Here is a 20,279-nt window from a genome sequence, read left to right on the forward strand (position 1 = left end):
TGTTGCTGATAAGCTTATCTTTATCTGTTATTTTCATTTCTAGTAGACTTTCCAATTGATTAAGGTTGAGTTGTAATGATGACACCCCTTTGATGATTTAAGTAAGTGAAATACGTTAAAAAGTCAAAAAGGGTATTCCGTTTTCTTTTGGAAAATGTCTTTCATATTGTGCGGCAGTATTGATTTACAGAATTCGCTATTCTCGTGTATTTTAGAAAGTGTGTTTTAATTTGAAAAGTTTATATACGAAGGAAAATATCTCATTTCGTCAACTAGACCATTTACATAATTTACGCCTTTTCCTTTCCAATCCTTATACAGAATACATTTTTTACCTATTGTAATGTTATCGTTGTACCAAATTCCTTGTGGAAGAGTACCAAATTCGCAGTTCTCTCTCTCTCTCTCTTCTCTCTCTCTCTCTCTCTCTCTCTCTCTCTCTCTCTCTCTCACACACTCTCTCTCTCTCCTCTCTCTGTGGATTTTTACCCTTGGAGATGTAGTAATTGAGCCTTGTTTTTGAGATATTGAAAGTTGGCCTGTCCTATTGGCATAGTTTAATGATGCAGTAATGTACTTTCCAACATCATACTGAAAGAAAGGAATGTATTCAACTGTTAATCCATCTGGGCCTGGACTTTTATCATTCTTTAGCTTTTTGACCGCCATTAAAACTTTACCATTAACTCGTTTACTCACCTTTCAATTCTTGCGTAATTTCAGATTGAACTGTTGGAAAGTCGTATTTACCTAATAACACATCTAAGGTTATTGCACCAGTTTCATGTTTGGTATACAGCGATTTATAATATCTTTGAATTTCTTCTAGTAAGTCATCCTGTTTATGAATTATCCTTCACATATAATATTCTATTCGACTTATCCGTTTATTAAGGAAGTTTCTGGAAGTTCTTACTCGGTTTCTCTCCCATTTATGTGCACCTCTTCATGTGTAATATCAACTTCCATTAGCATTTCTTTTCTGCTTTCTACTCGGTCTTCTTCATGTAACTTGATGGACAATTTATTGAGGTTATTTTGTATAATCTTTTTCTGTTTTATTCACGTTCTTTCTTTTTATGTGATGAATATGGAATGGTTTTCCTACTAATCATTTGAACGATAGTTTCCAAGAGAAGTTTCTCGCTAATAGTAAATCATCAATACATTCTTTAATATTGTTTCGAATTTGATCTGTTGTTTCTTTTATAACACTTCTCACAAGATTTACGTATTCAGAATCTCTTAAAAACGGATCATTAAATTTCCCAGTTATTGATATTTGGGAAATTTGATTTATTCTGGTTTCAATTTCTGCTGTAACATTTGATGAATCATGTTTTGAGAAACTGGAAAATAAACAAGACGTGATTGTTAAAAGGGTTTGGTTGTGGCCAAGTGATTTTTTTTTCAAATGGTATTTCTTTCTCTCCAAGGGTCAGCGAGGTCGAGATCATCTTTAGGATTCGTTCTCTTGGGTTATGATTTTTAACGCTTTTGTTGTGGTATGTATCAAAAGTATGGTTTTGTATGACATTCACCGCATAGAACTATCTGGTCACTAGTAAGGGATTGCATCAAGCTTTCGTACAAATTCGTGGTTATCCTTATTTTAACCATATATTGTGACTATTTCAAGTTTATATTCAGTAATAGTCAGTTTTAGAGTATAAGTAGGTTACCATTAGCTTGAAACATCTTTTACTGACGGTACAGTTGAATCTGTTGTGTAAAAATATTGCAACACCTCAAGAGTTACTTCGGTCCGAACTGAAGTGAGTGAGTGAATTGGGTTTAACGCCGCTGTTAACATTATTCCAGTTATATCGCGGCGTGTCAGCTTAATGTGGGAGGAAAGCTCGAAGTGATGCAGGTCTCAGAAGTTAGCCACTTTGGTGAGACCAACGAGCACGGGTATGGTGCTGACAAACCTAGAAACATAATCGGGGCGAACCGGGATTCGAACCCACAATCATGGGTTTCTGGCGTGCCCAAGGGACGCAACTCTGCACAGCGAATCGCGGCGCCTTAGAAGACTGGGCTACCCATGCCCCCGTACGAACTGAAGAAGCAGTGCTTATTTCCCCCTTCTTCTCGAATTACTTGTTCCATTTCTCCAGTAACGTGTGCGTCTTCCAGACAGTAAATCATGGTTCGTGTTTTTAACAATAAAAACATTTGCCTGCTTTTGTTTACCATTGTTGTCCCAACCATTTAGATATATTACGTTTGTATTATCACCCATAGCTATAACAGAGTTTACGGAAACTTGTTTTGGCTAGTAAGACACGAACCTTTGTGGGATATGAAGCCCCCAAAAAGCAAAAGTTTTGTTTTTCGTCAAACTAGTTAAATGCACCCGGTATCACCACTTTTTGATATTGTGAATGTACGAAATTGTTCGGGCCATCCTCCCGATAGATTTATACCGTGACAAATTAATCTAGACATATGTATGATAAATTGTACACACAACAAAATCAACCAAGTCAACAGAATAAATACATTTTATTATCATCAAATAATGATGATACAAGGTTCATTAGGTCATTTGGTCTTCCTCCGTGTTCAGATAAGTGCAAGGTATATCATGATAAATCAATATGATACAATATTTTACGCTCATACCGTAGATTGGGAACAGAACAGCGATCGATGGTTTTACTATTTGCACTCCACTGCTTTATGGAGGTTTTTTGCTCATACCAAGGACATTTGTCCAGATTCTTTCAGGACATTACTCTTTGTAGGGTTTTCATAACAGCTCATCGAAACGTACAACCTTTTTTGCATCAATATACATGACGGTGGTAAGGGCATTATTCAGTACTTAGACAATGATATTTACGTGCGTCTGTATGAAGTCCACTGTCATTTACTGTACAAATACAACGAATCAGATCTAATGAGAGGGACAACAAGGGGCATCACCATCATTTGCAATCATGATAGCCATTGTCACGATGTATTGAAAGAGTCGGAATGATTGTATTGTATTATATAGCTAATTGTTAGGTTACATGGGAGCGCCACACAGGGGTTGTCCTTTTGTCGGAATATGATAGATTGATCCTTTTAATTAGTGTACATGTTAGCACTCAGTTGTATGCAAGTATTTCTTTTCCCAGTGATTTTCCATTCGATTGTGATAATTACATCCCACTCATTCGCAACTGAAGAATCGGTAGAGTAGCGCCAGCGCAGCATACCAAGGGAACCATGTTGTGGTGTCGTCTCTTTGTTTGTTTGTGAATGGGTCCAAGGTAATCCATTAATACTATCATAATTTGAGATAAATACCCTGATTTAGATGGATTCCGTAATGGTATTATGGAGACATTTTAAAATAGAAAGATACGTGGTAACATCAATTCGCGGTAGGATATTGGCGTGTCACCACACACGGCGTGTCCGGCAGGTGGAATACTACCACTCCTTCTTACATACACTTTTAAAAAATGACCGCCTCCGTGGTCAAGTGGTAGAGCGTCCGCCCGGAGAGCTGAAGGTCCGGGGTTCGATCCCCGGCCGCGTCATACCAAAAGACGTTAAAAGATGTCTGGCGCTCTGCATTAAGGGTAAAACAAGGACTGGTCGGCTCGGAGTCAGTATACTGTGTCTGAGTGGGTTATTCATGTTAAAACTGCGGCATGGAATCTCAGTGTGCTAGCACTATAAATCGGCATGAGTCCGGACTAGTACAAGCAGCCACACACACGTGCATGCACGTCGCTACATAAGTGCAATAATCTTGGACGTGACGTTAAACCCCATTTCACCACACCTCACCTTTCCAAAATGTGATAAAAGACGTCATTAATCCTGTAGCAAAAAGCTTGACAGAACATTCGAGGGATCCCATGTCATAAAGAGGTGTGTCAGCATACATTCTTAAGCGGACGATACAGTCATTTTCGCCGACAAAGATGATAACATGAACCTGCTGCTGGACAGTTTGAACGCTAGGGTCCAAGATCATCCATTATCCGAAAGCCATCAAGTAGAAGAAGGTGTTTTCTAGTGTGGAACCACGGCTATAGATATTGTGACCAGCTACAGCTACCTCGGGATGATCCTAACGGAACACTTGGAATATGACCGTATGGTACCATCCGTAGTAGAGCCCTTGGTCTGCTGATCTCCAAATTCAAACAACTTGGTGGTATGCAGTACAATACTTATACGTATGGTCGACAAGACAATACGGATCGGTGACATGGGGGTAAATATACCCTATCCGCAACAAACGCAGTTCAAAACCGAGCAATGAGGGTTTGCATGGGACTGAGAAAATACACCAAATAGCGCAGTTAGCGGTGACATACAATAGCTCCAGCTAACAGTACGTCAATAGAAAGTGACATGGAAGGTGTTTTTAGCTGGGCTAATCGGGAAGCAGGGGATTACAAAAGAAATTGGAACTTCAGAACCCATACAAACTACAGAAGTCTTTTATTAAACATTTTATTGCACCTGACAATAATATCAGTGTAAAACATATATATTATCCATAGTAGGAGATAGTACCTTCACGAAATATCCACACGACTGTTTCACAGCAGTAAAATGGGTTCTTAGCAATAGGGGCAACGATGGAAACAAGATGCACCTGTATAGCACCTTCAAATCTGAAGATAATGTGGAAACGTTTATTCGTACTGCAATATGAACACCCCATGGGGGAGCCGTGGCATGGGTGGCTCCTATTCACAATGAAACTGGGCGTTATCTTAAGCTTCCTGTTAATGATAGAGTATGTTTTAGCTTTGTTGACTGTGTAGGGGACGAGCATCATGTTATCTTGTGCTGTCCATTACATGGTGATGTAGGACACGTGTTGCTGCGGAAATGTAATGATGTATGACCTAATATTAACCAGACAGATGATTTGGTTAAAACTGGTTTTATTTATTAAGCCCTTTACTTGTAAATATATGTCCCAAATCCTGCAAACTTATTTTCGATAAACGACTACAATTCCTGCATCAAAGCTAGAGTTTTTCTTCGTTGCATTGATATTCATTTTATTTCTGTCTCCTGTATACGATATGTATTGTTATCGCAGTATATTCTTATACAACTGTCTCTTATTGATAGGGTCATTTTTTATCCTGTGAATTCTATTTTATATATGTATATATTGAAAAATGAAGTAACTGTGTCTGTCTGTCTGTCTGTCTGTCTGTCTGTCTGTATATGTAAACAACAACATAATTATAGTGTTAAAAGATACAACTTCGAACTATACTATGCCATGTCGAGGTGTATTATTTAAGATCTGGTACATCTGCATCCAAGTCCTTACATAGGCCTCTGTTACAAAGCAAGAAAGACGAAGACATTATTAAGACTATATATTACATTTCCAAAGACGGTAATTCAAAAAATAGGAAAGGATATAGACATAAGAAAGAGCAAAGAGCTTGCTTCAAGGTGTAATTGGCGCCATCACATGTACGGTTGTATTTAGTATATTTGCCAAATTGGTTCAGTTTTACTGAAACTGACAAACAAGAGTAGTTTGGGATCGTATAAAGATTCTTTACGGTAATCTAAACGACAATAATTTGTCAGATGGTTCATTACACTGTCAATACAAGAAAAACTAGCTCGCAACAAGTCATGTCAGTGTCAAATTATTGAACAACTTGCAGATTAAACTTAATCGATGACCTGCAGTTGTTGACTCGTGGATGACTGTGATATCGATCGGTAACTTCGTGGGCAGACCCATCTGGAGTCAAGAGATGTCAATTAGGATTGTTTTCTTTGCTGTTTAAGTCACAGAGTGATCGTTGCGCTGAGTTTATGAAAGAATAAAAGCACGGGAGGCAAGATGGCAATAAATGTTTTTTTGTTATACGACACCGTGGTATTCTAGCAATGTAACGGCTAGTAAATGTAATCATTTAGTAAATGATCTAGCACGATCAAACCAGTGATTGTTATCAGATAATATGGGTATGATGACCCGCTAGCGACAAAGCCACCATTCACGACACCCATTGTATTTAATTGATTAATTGAGTCATACATTTCTGGATTTTCGAATCATTGGTATTAACATCCCTGTAATTACAAAAAAATATTAAACGTCAACGCAAGATAAATAGGAATTTACGATTATCCGAAGAAACATAGTGGTGAAAATTACATGAATGGACCACTAAGAATCAGTGACGACACTAGGTGTTCGCGAAAATGATAAGCACATCCTGCTCCCCCGGTACCGCTCGCCACTCACAATTTGCAAAATACAGTATGTGTTTGTAAATACAAGCGACAAAATCATTTCCTTATTCGTAGGGATTCTCTGCCCAAATCAGAGTCGATTGTACGATTACGACTATATCATGAACATGTGTTCATGAATCACTGTAACATAGTGATGATACAAGGTGTTCGCGAACAGGTGAGCGTAACCTGCCCCACCGGTGGAACACGTCACAAACACATGCATAGGCAAGTCAATTATCCACCAGAAATAAACCACGGGAACATGGTACAAGATAAAATAGGGAATTGCATCGAACATCAGTTTTGTCACTGATGTGTCAAACACCATAAACATTTTGAAAGCTTCACTGAGGTCTTGAATGTTGTAACTTTGATCAAACAACTTCTGAGCAAGAGGTGTATGACGCTCTTTCAAATCATTTGTTTAAAAAAACTTTATTATTGTTCCCAGAGTTGAAGATTAATCCGGTATTCCGTCAAAAAACATATTTCGGATAGCATAGAATGGCACAATGCTCTCTTTAAAAAAAATAAAAAATTGGAAACAAACATGCTCGATTGTGTCTCAAAACTTGTGAAAAAGAGACACCAAGGGCTGTAGCTGCAGGAATAGTGTTGGATTCCACATCTTCGCCAACAGTGCCCACCGTCTTCAGTACATAGTGTGCCCTAAACCACGAGGTTGTTTTGATAACACTGTAGGAAAAGTGCATTGTAAGCAGTACTACTCCAAACACGCCACGTCCTAACATTATTTTTATATCACTACAAATATAATACCTTATTCAAAACCACAAAATGAATATGATACATCAACATCGCAAATATAACACCTCATGTTGGCATCACGAATATATATGCTACATCTACACCACAAAAATGATATGTTATATCATCTCCACAAATATGATATGTGATATCTACAAGACGTAGATTATATCATACCTTAGCACCATGACCATATTGTAAATGTTAATTGAGGTTACACTTGCCAACAGTCGCCAGTGATTAAGGGATGCTGAATCCACACGGAATGACAACAGGGCCCACTTGCACAAAGCGATCTTAGCGTAAAGATGATCGTAACTCCCATACTTTAACATAGGCTTACAATAGTCGTAGTGCTAAGATTGCTTTGTGCAAGTGGGCCCAGATGTACCGTTAGTCCCTATAGTCACTAGTCTGGGGGTCTAACTTTTGTTGCTGGCGATCTATAGTCCAAGTGTTATATAGTGTCGTTGTTTAATACTTCAACAGTTTTAGTTTTCGCCAAAATGTTTTAAATGTAAGTCTGTGATATGTTACCGATTTTTTACTATCTTTTTTTGGCACGTTTTATATGTTATAAAGTCACTGAATGTTCATGTCACAATATGGCTGGAGTGCAACCGACGTTACTTAATGTACTATAAGCGACAAACCCTTTCCATATTCATAAGTAATCTGTGCTAAAAGCAGAGTCCATTGTACTATTGCAAATATACCATGAGTTTTTGAATCACTATCAAATAGTGATGATACCAGGTGTTCGCGAAAAAGGGAAGGTACCTGCCCCATTATCCTTGTCGTAAGAGACGACTAATGGGATCGGGTGGTCAGGCTAGCTGACATGGCTGATGCATGTTATCGTATCCCAATTGCGTGGATTGATGCTCATGATGTCAAACACTAGACTGTGTGGTCCAGACTCGATTATTTACAGACCGCCGTCATACAGCTCTAATATTGCTAAGAGCGGCGTTAAACAACAAACAAAACACTCACACATTCACTGTAATTACCATTGGGGTAATCACCCAAACCTACAGACGGTGTCAGCCGAAATACCAGATAGATGTTTTAGATGAGTTCTGCATAATTAATGTAAAAACTCTAATAAAATAACCTGAATTTTTTGTCGTTATTACATATAATATAGTGAGTGAGTTGCGTTTGACGCTTTAAACAGTATTCTAGTTTTACCACGACTATTCAGCTTAATGTTGGAGGAAAGCCCGAAAGGAGGCAGGTCTCAGACATTTACGTGCTGATAAACCTAGAAATATAATCAGGGCGAACCGGGATTCGGATTTCTGGCGTCCCCAAGGGACGCAACTCTGCTTAACGATCCGTGACGCGTCAAACGACTGGGCCACACGTGTCCCCGATACCTGGAGAAGGGCATTTATCTTTCAACATTATCTTTCATCATTTCAACTTTGGGCCATGTGGCCTGAAGTACGCAATACAATTTTTTTGGGCTGGCGTGCTTGATATGGTGAGGTGTCTTTGAAGTCGAAAGATAAGATATAAGAAAAACTATGCAAAACGTTTGTAATGAGGGAGGCTGTTCTTTTGTTATTGTTGCAAAAAGTACCTAAATTAATATTAAAATTACCTAACATCTGCTAGTGGTGCCAAAGTCACGTACCAAAACATGGCGATAGGTCATTTCAACATACCGACTCATTGCTATGGAACAATCAGAGAAACAGAAAAAAAACTTTAAAAAGACCCTCAATGCCTGTCTCTTCAAGATATCCTTTGACAATTTGCTATACAATTTCTTAATTTAACATAGTTATACATGCCGAAAATATAATGCACCCAACTACATTACGGCACAAAGAGTACATTGAACTGTTAAACTGAGATATATCCGTGTTGTGGTCAATTACATTTACAATGAATTAAAAACTTGAAATCTATATAAATGTGACGTTTATGACTATCATATAGATTGCAAGATAGATTAATTTTTTTTCAGGTTCTCTTTCGCTACTGACATTGCTCGAGGCATGTGCTACCTACACAGTCACCGGATCCTGCATGGGCGTCTGAAGGCGGGCAATTGTGTGGTGGACGATCGATGGACTGTTAAAATAACAGGTGCGTGTCAGTGCAGTTCATTGAGTATTCAGTATTAGCGTGTGACGTTGTATAATATCAGGCCTATTGTTGTGTATGCTATCCCTGAGAGGATACTTGAAGTTCGAAGTCTTGTATTCCACGTCCAGATTCATAACTTGAAAGAAGAAGTTGATTAATAAGTGTGACAGAATCCAGTTGATTAATAAGAGCGACATATTCCAGTTGATTGATATAAGCCACGCAATATTCAACATCACAAACAGGTAACACTATCGCATGAAGGGAAATTCAATACTTTCTGTCCAAGTGAAATCTGACAATCATAACTAATATATTAAGCTGTTTAGTCAGAATACCGAAGATCCGGAACCTCCGGCTTTCTGAGCCATATGGTTGGAACGTACGAGGGGCGTTCAATAAGTTTTGCAACTTCAATTTAAGACCAAGTCGCAGAATATCTTTTGCACTTTTATTTTTCAATATAATCTCCATTCACCTCAATACATTTGTCCTTCAAGCTTTTAATACCAATTTTATAGACATCCGCAGATTGGCCCTCTAACCACGCCTCTGTGGCAGTCTTTATGTCCACGTCATCCTGGAAGCGTCTTCCAGGTAGGGCAGATTTCATTTGCCGGAACAGGGGGCTAAGTCTGGGCTGTAGGGTGGGTGATTTAACTGTTCGAATCCACATTCACATATGGCGGAAAGTGCAATTCTCGACTTGTGAACCGGAGCGTTGTCATGCAAAAGTAGAATTCCCCGTGTTAACATCCAACGGCGTTTCTGGCGAATAGATTTTCGCAATTCTGTCATTCCATTTGCATAATACTGTCCATTGATTGTAGTTTTTGGTTGCATGTAATCAATCAGTAATATGCCTCTTGTATCCCAAAATATGGTGGCAATTACCTTGCCAGCCGATGGTAAAGTGCGAAACTTCCTCGGAGGCGAAGAATTGGGGTGCTTCCATTGCATGGATTCCAATTTAGTTTCTGGGTCCCAGTGGTGAATCCATGTTTCATCACCTGTCACTAGACGAGAAAGAAATCCGGCTTCATCAGCAGTATAGAGATCCAGGAGGTCTCGACAACTTTCAGTTCTCTGATGGCGATCTTGAGTTCTGAGGTTTCTAGGTACCACTCTTGCAGATACCTTGGCCATACCAACATGCTCATGGATTATGGTTCCAACAGTTCCAACTGATATTTGGAAAGTTCAGATACTTTCACTCGTCGGTCAGACAAAATTCTTCTCTCTATAGCAGCAATGGTTTCTGGTTGGGTGGAATCTGAAGCCCTGCCTGACCTTGGGTCAGCGTCTATGGACTCCCTACCCCTTTTAAACTGTAGAGACCAACGGTAAACTGTGGAAAAGTCAGGAACATCCTTACCCGTCACTTTACACATGCGACCATGGATTTCGTTTGCTTTGCATCCCTCCTTGGTAAGGAACAGCGCGTTGTTCATGTTTGAGAGAATGCATGATTGTGACCAACCACCCTCAGGTGAATAATGCCATCACATCTAGCTTACTGTTGTCTGGAACTTGTTATGACACGTGTCAACCTGATGTTATGACTAGTGCCACACCTGCCACAAGTTAACATTGTTTGTGTAAACACAAATGCCCAAGTTGCAAAACGTATTGAAAGCCCCTCGTATGTTTTTACGTTAATATACGGGTGTTTTCTTATTGCCTTGCTTTAGCCCATTGACAGTCATATTGACCTTGTTATAGGTCTATGGTCAGTCATATTGACCTTGTTATAGGTCTATGGTCAGTCACATTGACCTTGTTATAGGTCCATGGTCAGCCATATTGGGCTTGTTATAGTTCTATGGTCAGTCATATTGACCTTGTTATAGGTCTATGGTCAGTCATATTGGCCTTGTTATAGGTCCATGGTCAGTCATATTGGCCTTGTTATAGGTCTATGGTCAGTCATATTGGCCTTGTTATAGGTCTATGGTCAGTCATATTGGCCTTGTTACGGGCCCATGGTCAGTCATATTGGCCTTGTTATAGGTCTATGGTCAGTCATACTGGCCTTGTTATAGGTCTATGGTCAGTCATATTGGCCTTGTTATAGGTCTATGGTCAGTCATATTGGCCTTGTTATAGGTCCATGGTCAGCCATATTGGGCTTGTTATAGTTCTATGGTCAGTCATATTGACCTTGTTATAGGTCTATGGTCAGTCATATTGGCCTTGTTATAGGTCCATGGTCAGTCATATTGGCCTTGTTATAGGTCTATGGTCAGTCATATTGACCTTGTTATAGGTCCATGGTCAGCCATATTGGGCTTGTTATAGTTCTATGGTCAGTCATATTGACCTTGTTATAGGTCTATGGTCAGTCATATTGGCCTTGTTATAGGTCCATGGTCAGTCATATTGGCCTTGTTATAGGTCTATGGTCAGTCATATTGGCCTTGTTATAGGTCTATGGTCAGTCATATTGGCCTTGTTACGGGCCCATGGTCAGTCATATTGGCCTTGTTATAGGTCTATGGTCAGTCATACTGGCCTTGTTATAGGTCTATGGTCAGTCATATTGGCCTTGTTATAGGTCTATGGTCAGTCATATTGGCCTTGTTATAGGTCCATGGTCAGTCATATTGGCCTTGTTATAGGTCTATGGTCAGTCATATTGGCCTTGTTATAGGTCTATGGTCAGTCATATTGGCCTTGTTATAGGTCTATGGTCAGTCATATTGGCCTTGTTATAGGTCTATGGTCAGTCATATTGGCCTTGTTACGGGCCCATGGTCAGTCATATTGGCCTTGTTTTAGGTCTATGGTCAGTCATACTGGCCTTGTTATAGGTCTATTGTCAGTCATATTGGCCTTGTTATAGGTCTATGGTCAGTCATATTGGCCTTGTTACAGGTCCATGGTCAGTCATATTGGCCTTGTTATAGGTCTATGGTCAGTCATATTGGCCACAGTCTAAAATGAGCACTTACGAGATTTATTTCAGGGCGATTGTGAAACTTATAAATATTGTGAAACATATGCTGACGTCACAATACTCATTTTACATGTAGATCGTCACAAATACACTTCGTGTGAGTGAGTGATTGATTGAGTGAGTGAGTTGCAATCAAAATGCATCGGTGATATTTTAATCGCAGCGACCTATGTAGGGAATCGATTCCAGAACATCGGCGTTATGAGCGAACACTTTAAACACACTTTCAGTGTTATAGTATAATGCACGGCCACTGACGTCTATTATTTCCACCAGACTACGGACTGGCTTCCTACAGGATGGAGGATCTGACCAAGGAAGACCAAGATGAGCGGGAGTACCAAGAGAAGAGGGACACGGTGTACATTGCCCCCGAAATAAAGCAGCACACTGCTAAACCATCCTATTCCTCAGACGTCTATCCCTTTGCTATCATTCTTCTCGAGATAGCTACAAGGAATGATCCCTATCAGGTCTGTCACCGTTATCTTCATAAATGTGATGCCATTAGGTTCAGTCTAGATTTATAGTTGCATGACCCATCCATAACTAACCCATGTATATGTACTTCCTTCAAGCTTGAATGTTCCTCGTTTCAGGATGCTGATCCGTTCAATGTACCAACCAACTGGAAACCCCCGCTTCCAGACATACGGGGAAAGATGGACCCTGACAATGTTTGTCCCTGCCCTCAGGATTACACAGAGGTAAAGTGTGGGGTGGATATTACAGTATGTGTGTGCATTCCGCAGGATTACACAGAGGTAAGGTGTAGAGAGTGGTTGAGTGTACGTATGTGCCTTTCCGCAGGATTACACAGAGGTAAGGTATAGAGAGTGGATGAGTGTACGTATGTGCCTTTCCGCAGGATTACACAGAGGTAAAGTATGGGGTAGATATTACAGTATGTGTGTGCATTCCGCAGGATTACACAGAGATAAGGTATAGAGAGTGGATGAATGTACGTATGTGCCTTTCCGCAGGATTACACAGAGGTAAGGTATAGAGAGTGGATTAGTGTACGCATGTGCCTTTCAACAGGATTACACAGAGATAAGGTATAGAGAGTGGATGAGTGTACGTATGTGCCTTTCCGCAGGATTACACAGAGGTAAAGTATGGGGTAGATATTACAGTATGTGTGTGCATTCCGCAGGATTACACAGAGATAAGGTATAGAGAGTGGATGAATGTACGTATGTGCCTTTCCGCAGGATTACACAGAGGTAAGGTATAGAGAGTGGATTAGTGTACGCATGTGCCTTTCAACAGGATTACCCAGAGATAAGGTATAGAGAGTGGATGAATGTACGTATGTGCCTTTCCGCAGGATTACTCAGAGGTAAGGTATGGGGTGGATAAGGTGTAGAGGGTGCCGACAGTACGTGTGTGCGTTTCCGCAGGGTGGTGATGAGGTTTTTGTATGTCTTGCTCTTTTGATAAGGTAAATATAAAGTAATCAGATGCTTTATGTACACCTAAAAAACATCTGCTGAGTAATATAGTGTAGATACTCCAATTATAGAGACGTTTATGTGATTAAGTCACGCAGTATTATCGACTGGATCACTATATTCCAGTATATGATCAGTATATTCCGGTATGTTATAAGGATTGTTTAGCGTATGCCTCGTTAGTCCATGATGGCTTCAATATCAATATGATGTTTGAAAGGTATTCTATAACCTATCTCTCTTGAATAGAGTTCATAAGATTATATTTGCTTTACGCTTTTATAAATGTTTATCACTGTTGCTGAAGATGTGAATGGTTGCTTCGTAAACACTTCACTAGGGACCGGCATAGTTTGTAAAGGTGAAAGGTGCCATTCAACTCTGCACACTGTATTCTATCAATTTCACAGCGAATGCAGGAAAAATGGGCTTCTCACACAATTTAGGGATTCGATCCTGAGTGACGTCAGAGCCAACCGCACTTCTGTAGATATATATTACACTAGTTCGTGATATGCAAGGTATATTTGAATCATTTTTTGTTTCAGTTAATTGAATATTGTTGGCACCCAAAACCCGACTTTCGACCGTCCTTTGAGTCCGCAAAAAAGACACTACATAGAATAAACCCCAACAAACTAAGCGCCGTCGACCTGATGATGAATATGGTAAGAGGGTACGATGATGACAGTGACTTAATTTCTATAATCAGTGACCGCCTCCCTGGTCGAGTTGTAGAGCGTCCGCCCGGAGAACGGAAGGTTCGGGGTTCGTCATACCAAAGGACGTTATGGTACTTGTTGTTACCCTGTCTCGCGCTCGGTATTAAGAGACTAAAACATGGACTGGTCGGCTCGGAGTCAGTAAACTGTGTCTGAGTGGGGTATTCATGTTAAACTGCGGCATGGTATCTCAGTGGCTAGCACACACACACACACACACACACACACACACACACACACACACACACACACACACACACACACACACACACACACACGTCACTATATAAGTGCAATAATCTTGGACGCGACGTTAAACCCCAATTCACTTCAGTTCACCATCTATAATCAGTGCCATTGAGCTCATGATGTTTAATAAGTTACCATATGTTTTCTACAATGATTGTTTTAATTTAGATGGAGAAATATTCTAAACATTTGGAAGCCACAGTAGCAGAGAGAACACAAGATCTTTTTGCAGAAAAACAGAAAACAGACCGACTTTTATACAGTAAGATTCTTTTCTGTTTCTTACCTGGTTTGGTGTGAAACTAACGGCAAAGTCCCTAGCATATTTTATACACGCTTCAAACAATTACATTCTTCCTTCAATGCATGTTTACTTGGATAGTTAAAATACAAAGTGCTATAAACCGTCTATTTCGGTGTTAAATATGCTTTAAGCATCTTTGCAACAAAAGACAGTCTATGTTGAAAGTGAACATGATCATGTGTATCTAGGTCTTTGAAAGGCATTTAGACCCGTGAAGATTCCGGGGTAGAATGGGTCTTCAGCAAAAAGGTGACGATGCTTGTCGTAAAAAGCGACTAACGGGATCGGGTGGTCAGGCTCGCTGACTTGGTTGATGCATGTCATCGATCCCAATTGCATGGATCGATGCTCATGATATCAATCATTGGATTGTCTGGTCCAGACTTGATTATTTACAGATCACCGTCATATAGGTGGAATATTGCTGAGTGTGGCGTTAAACAACAAACCAACCAACAATGAAAGGCAATTAGAAGTGATACATACAAGGAAGAGAATATATGGATGTCAACTTCTTTACTATGAGGGACACAACGTTTCGGAGTATATGCTTACTCCTTCATCAGGTGAATGAATGCCATGAGGCAGAGAGCATATATATGTACATGTAAGGACAACAAAATTGATAAGAAAGCCAAAGGTGGAAAATAACAAAGGGTATAAGCTAACAAAGGAAGCCAACAGATGGATGGCGCTGATAGGTGATTAGCAATGGACAATATGGAAGCGGACACTTCTCTCTGCTTCATAGCATTCATTCACCTGATGAAGGAGTAAGCATATATTATGTATTGGAGAAAACACGCTCACCAGGTTTTGGTAGACAGAGCATGCCCTGGGGAGAGGGAAAAACCAAGGGGGCGAAGCCCCCGCGGTTTTTCCCGACCCCCAGGGCATGCTCTGTCTACCAAAACCGAGGGAAAGTGTTTTTCCATGCTTATAAACCGACAAAAAGAAACATAAAACAACATTTATCAACATTTTTATGTTTCGAACATACTTTCCATGAACCTTAGGAAAAGCGCGTAAAATATCTGTTGCTGGCGTACGGATCTTAAAAAGGACATTTTAAAGACCAGTGAAGCTTATTAACACCTCTGTAGCCTCGTGGTACACTCACTGGGCTACAGATATGACTGTTGCGAGTTCGATCCTCGGGACTATGAAGAAAACATTTGTCATTTGATTTTACGCTTCATTACATGTTACAATCTGAACGGAAGTTATATTATATAAAATCCCAGGGACATTACAACGTCCCTGTTTATGAGATTTAACCCGACTGGAAAGTAAAACCTCACAATAGGTTTTAATGCCTATAGAAAGAAGTCTCTTACTTAATAGCAATCCCAATGAATAGGTTTATAAATCTCCTGAACGTTGTGTTCCTCATAATTAAGAAGTTGACATCAATATATTCTCTTCCTCATGTGTATCTAGTCAATAACACCACGATGGTATGCCGGACAGATTATGCCTCCAGTTTTCCTGCTTGTCACTTGAGCCGGGTATTACGAGTGGTCAGATGTTTTGGATAAACTGGATTGCCTGGCCGATACTCGAGTACTCTGAGGATCCCGTGGTAGAACTTGAATAGTGCTGACTGCAATGTGAAACAACAGCCACTTATTTAACAAGAATATTCATTAAAAGAATGCATCAATAGTTATGTTTTCAAACAAGAACTTTAGTTCATTGAATGATATATCATTTTTCTTTACTGAATTAGAACCATGACAGTAATGGAACTGAGTATGTACCGGGGCTTTCGTTGGATTTCTTAACTGGTTAGCAAATTTAACAGAATTAATTCATGATGTGGGTAGGCTCCCGAAGGAAACTACGTCCTTTGTCTCTGCTTTTCTCAGGTCGGGTTTCCTGATGATTATCCAGTGTGGTTTCCGGGGAAGAATGTGCGATGTTTGCCACAAGAGCCGGCTTCAATGGTTGTTATATGTGACCTTGCTGAATGTGTGACATATTACAAGTTGTCTTCGATCGTTGCTTACGCTGTCAACCACTTGTTTGGCTGGTCCAATGGGATGACTTACAGACTGCTGTGAAACAATTGTACAATTAATGATGGCAACATTAAACATTGTTCACTCAATTTATGTTATAGGTATGCTTCCAAGGGCAGTGGCGGATGTACTGAGGCAGGGAAAACCAATTTCAGCAGAAAGCTTTGACGCTTGTACAATATTCTTCAGCGACATTGTTGGTTTCACAACGTTGTCGGGGAGCAGCACGCCGATACAGGTGGTGGCCCTTCTCAATAAACTCTACACGACGTTCGACGGCATCATAGATATGCACGATGTCTACAAGGTGGAAACCATTGGCGATGCATGTAAGTGTATTCTTGCCTTAAATACGGACATTAATGAATTGTTTGATAGGCATTACTTAGACGATGACGGATGACAAAGTAGACACAATTTATGGATAACATCTTCTTTATTTACTGTATACCGTTGTCAAAGCCTAAACAGATCTCTACCGAAACGTCGCCTTTACAGTAAATAAAGAAGTTGTTATCCATACATTATGTCTACTTAATAATTCGCTTCAGTGGAATAGAAGACAATGTTATTCGTATAAGACAGGTAATCCTTGTGTTTATTCTAGAGGCAGACTTTAACAATTAGTTACCAGTCATCCTACAATCATACGCGTAGACACCCGCAAGTAATTTCATCTGTTACTCTGATTCTTGGCTGGCATGGTAAAGTAGTCGTTTTCTTGACACGTCGGAGACTCGGGCTCTTTTTGCAACTGCCATTTTCGTATATTTACCATAGTCTACCAAGCATTGCTTGACCTATACAACTTATCTTTATGAACGTTAGGGGGCATTAGGTGACCCATTCGTCCAAGGTTCCGCTATTCTCTGTCCCTTAAATGCACCAGAAACAGGATCGTTTTCTTTTCGAATTTCTGTTCACTCTGATTATGGTTCTGTGCACGTTATCATCACACCCGTGCTCGTGGTTCTCGCCAATGTTGTTAACGACTAAAGACTTCACCACATCAGACCCGTGAAGATTCCGGGCTAGAATAGGTCTTCAGCAACCCATACTTGCTGTAAAAGGCGTCTATGCTTGTCGTAAGAGGCGACTCACTGGATCGGGTGGTCAGGCTCGCTGACTTGGTTGATACATGTCATCGATCCCAATTGCGTGGATCGTCATCGATCCCAATTGCGTGGATCGATGTTCACGATGTCAATCACTGGATTATCTGGTCCAGACTCGATTATTTTACAGACCGCCGTCATATAGGTGGGATATTGCTGAGTGGGGGATACGATAGCATGCATCAACCAAGTCAGCGAACCTGACCACTCGATCCCGTTAGCCGCCTCTTACGACAAACAGTCGCCTTTTACGGCAAGTATGGGTTGCTGATGATTTATTCTATCTGGATCCTCACGGAATGTCAGCATAGACTATGAAATATAGTCTATAAAATGTTTTAAGAAACAAAAGTCTCTTCTCAAACATGTTTTTCTTATGGTGCACATAGCTAGTGTTTGTTTTGATTAAATTAAATGCACGTATTCCAAAGTTACGGTGCGGGACTATTGTCAGTATGGCTTGATTTTATATCTCACACAGACATGGTGGTGTCAGGAGTCCCAAAGAAGACAGACAAACATGCATGTGAAATTGCCAACATGGCGCTCGACCTTGTGGAGGCGAGTCGTAGCTTCATCATCCCCCACAAGCCTGATGAGCTTCTCAGGATCAGGGTAGGGCTTCATTCAGGTGAGTCAGCAAATAGCAGGGGGTACATAACGAAGCCTGAAGAAACGGGCGGACAGAAAGACGAATGCATTTTACCGGATACCGGTCGGCCATACTTGTTTCATGCATCTGATAAAGCGGCATGCGACAGAATGAACAAATCGGGGGATAACGCTCAAATTTGCAGTAAATTATTTGGTTTAACTGTTTAACCCACGAAATTGAATATCAAAGCATATCATAAACACTGATTAGACAGCAAGATCGAAACGTTACTCGAACATAGAAGTTTTATATGGGCCTGCTGTAACCTCATCGTGACGTACAGCGGCGCCGAGTTTTCACAAACAAGTAGTATTTTACATTAAGTTTGGCAGCTGACTTACTTACAAAAGCACAAAATTACAAGGACTTGTGTGGCACCATGCTCCCCAAGACCTTTGTAAGTTATTGAAACGACTGATAACTGCAGCGGAACAACTTAGAGAGGAAGTTATAGAGGAAGTTATAGAGGAAGTTATAGAGGAAGTTGCTCGCTCATCAAAGTGGCGGAGGGTATCTGGTACATACTGCAGTCTAGTCCAGAAAGACTTCACTTTGATTCAATTTCTGGATCATATACTAGTCTGAGATAATTTGTTAACCTTTCTTAAAGTATATTCTATATTCTGTTGTTTTTTTCTATTTTGCCTGTATAAATATAATACGAGGAGGTACATGATGAATATGCAGATGAAGCTGGATGTTTTACTATTAATGGGAAATAGACAACTTAACATCGAAAGAATGATCGTATCAGTATCTGGGTGAGTCAATGCATGCATACAAGAGCGAGGTATAAATGTTATTAGATTAAAGAGTGACCGATGTAGGTAAATTAAGTCGACAGCATAAGTTGAAAGACGCATGAAAAAATTCCGAATGAATAGACTAACATTACCACATTACAAGACTCGGGTTATGCCTTATCGCACCACATCATTGCAAGACAAACTCCAAACTCGCGATTTTCCAGTCAGTTGCAAAATTATGTGTTCTTAAGCGCTGATTGCGAAATATATTCTATTTCAAACAACACTCTTTAGACAACAATAACCCTCCCGCACCTACAACCCTCAACACCCCCAACCCAAATATTAAGCTAACCCAACAAATTCACACGGGTTATAATTGTTCTTCAGCAACCCATGCTTGTCTTAAGAGGCGACTAATGGGATCATGCTGATGCATGTCATGATGCATGTTACGTAGATCGATGTTCATGATGTCAATCACTGGATTGTCTGGTCCAGACACGATCATTTATAGACTGTCGTCATTTAGCTGGAATATTGCCGAGTGCAGCGTTAGACAATCAAACTTACAAACAAACAAACAATGAACCAGTAGGTTTATTTAACTGTTAGGCATTTATACATTTGTACATGACAATGGATAATATTTATAGCAACCAACCATGAACCCGGATTGTGGTGTGTTCGTTAATTATTGTTATTCCCTCCTAGGGTCTGTCTGCACCGGCGTGGTGGGTCTGAAAATGCCCCGTTATTGTCTGTTTGGGGACACAGTCAACACAGCCTCACGGATGGAGTCCAATGGAGAAGGTGAGTGAGTGAGGTGGGTTTATCGCCGCCTTGGACAGAATTTCAGTTTTATAGCGGCGTGTCAGGATAATGTTGGAAGAAAGCCCACGTTTACCACTTTGAAACCCAGCGGATACGGATAACGTCATGATGGTTCAAG

At 40.2% G+C, this 20,279-nt stretch overlaps 1 protein-coding gene across 1 annotated transcript in view; it reads left to right on the top strand.

Moving 5' to 3' along the window:
• LOC139480046 (atrial natriuretic peptide receptor 1-like) overlaps positions 1–20,279 on the top strand; it is a 79,775-nt gene that overhangs the window by 52,014 nt on the left and 7,482 nt on the right. The window contains exons 10-17 of the mRNA XM_071263027.1: positions 8,984–9,105; positions 12,338–12,534; positions 12,661–12,768; positions 14,064–14,183; positions 14,655–14,748; positions 16,913–17,140; positions 18,408–18,557; positions 20,042–20,140. Coding sequence (XP_071119128.1) covers positions 8,984–9,105; positions 12,338–12,534; positions 12,661–12,768; positions 14,064–14,183; positions 14,655–14,748; positions 16,913–17,140; positions 18,408–18,557; positions 20,042–20,140 — 1,118 coding nt within the window. The remainder of the gene's footprint in view (positions 1–8,983; positions 9,106–12,337; positions 12,535–12,660; positions 12,769–14,063; positions 14,184–14,654; positions 14,749–16,912; positions 17,141–18,407; positions 18,558–20,041; positions 20,141–20,279) is intronic.

Source organism: Haliotis cracherodii, unplaced genomic scaffold, assembly GCF_022045235.1.
Source record: "Haliotis cracherodii isolate W230 unplaced genomic scaffold, xgHalCrac1.p SCAF_4, whole genome shotgun sequence".
In the NCBI taxonomy this organism is placed as follows: Eukaryota; Metazoa; Mollusca; class Gastropoda; order Lepetellida; family Haliotidae; genus Haliotis; species Haliotis cracherodii.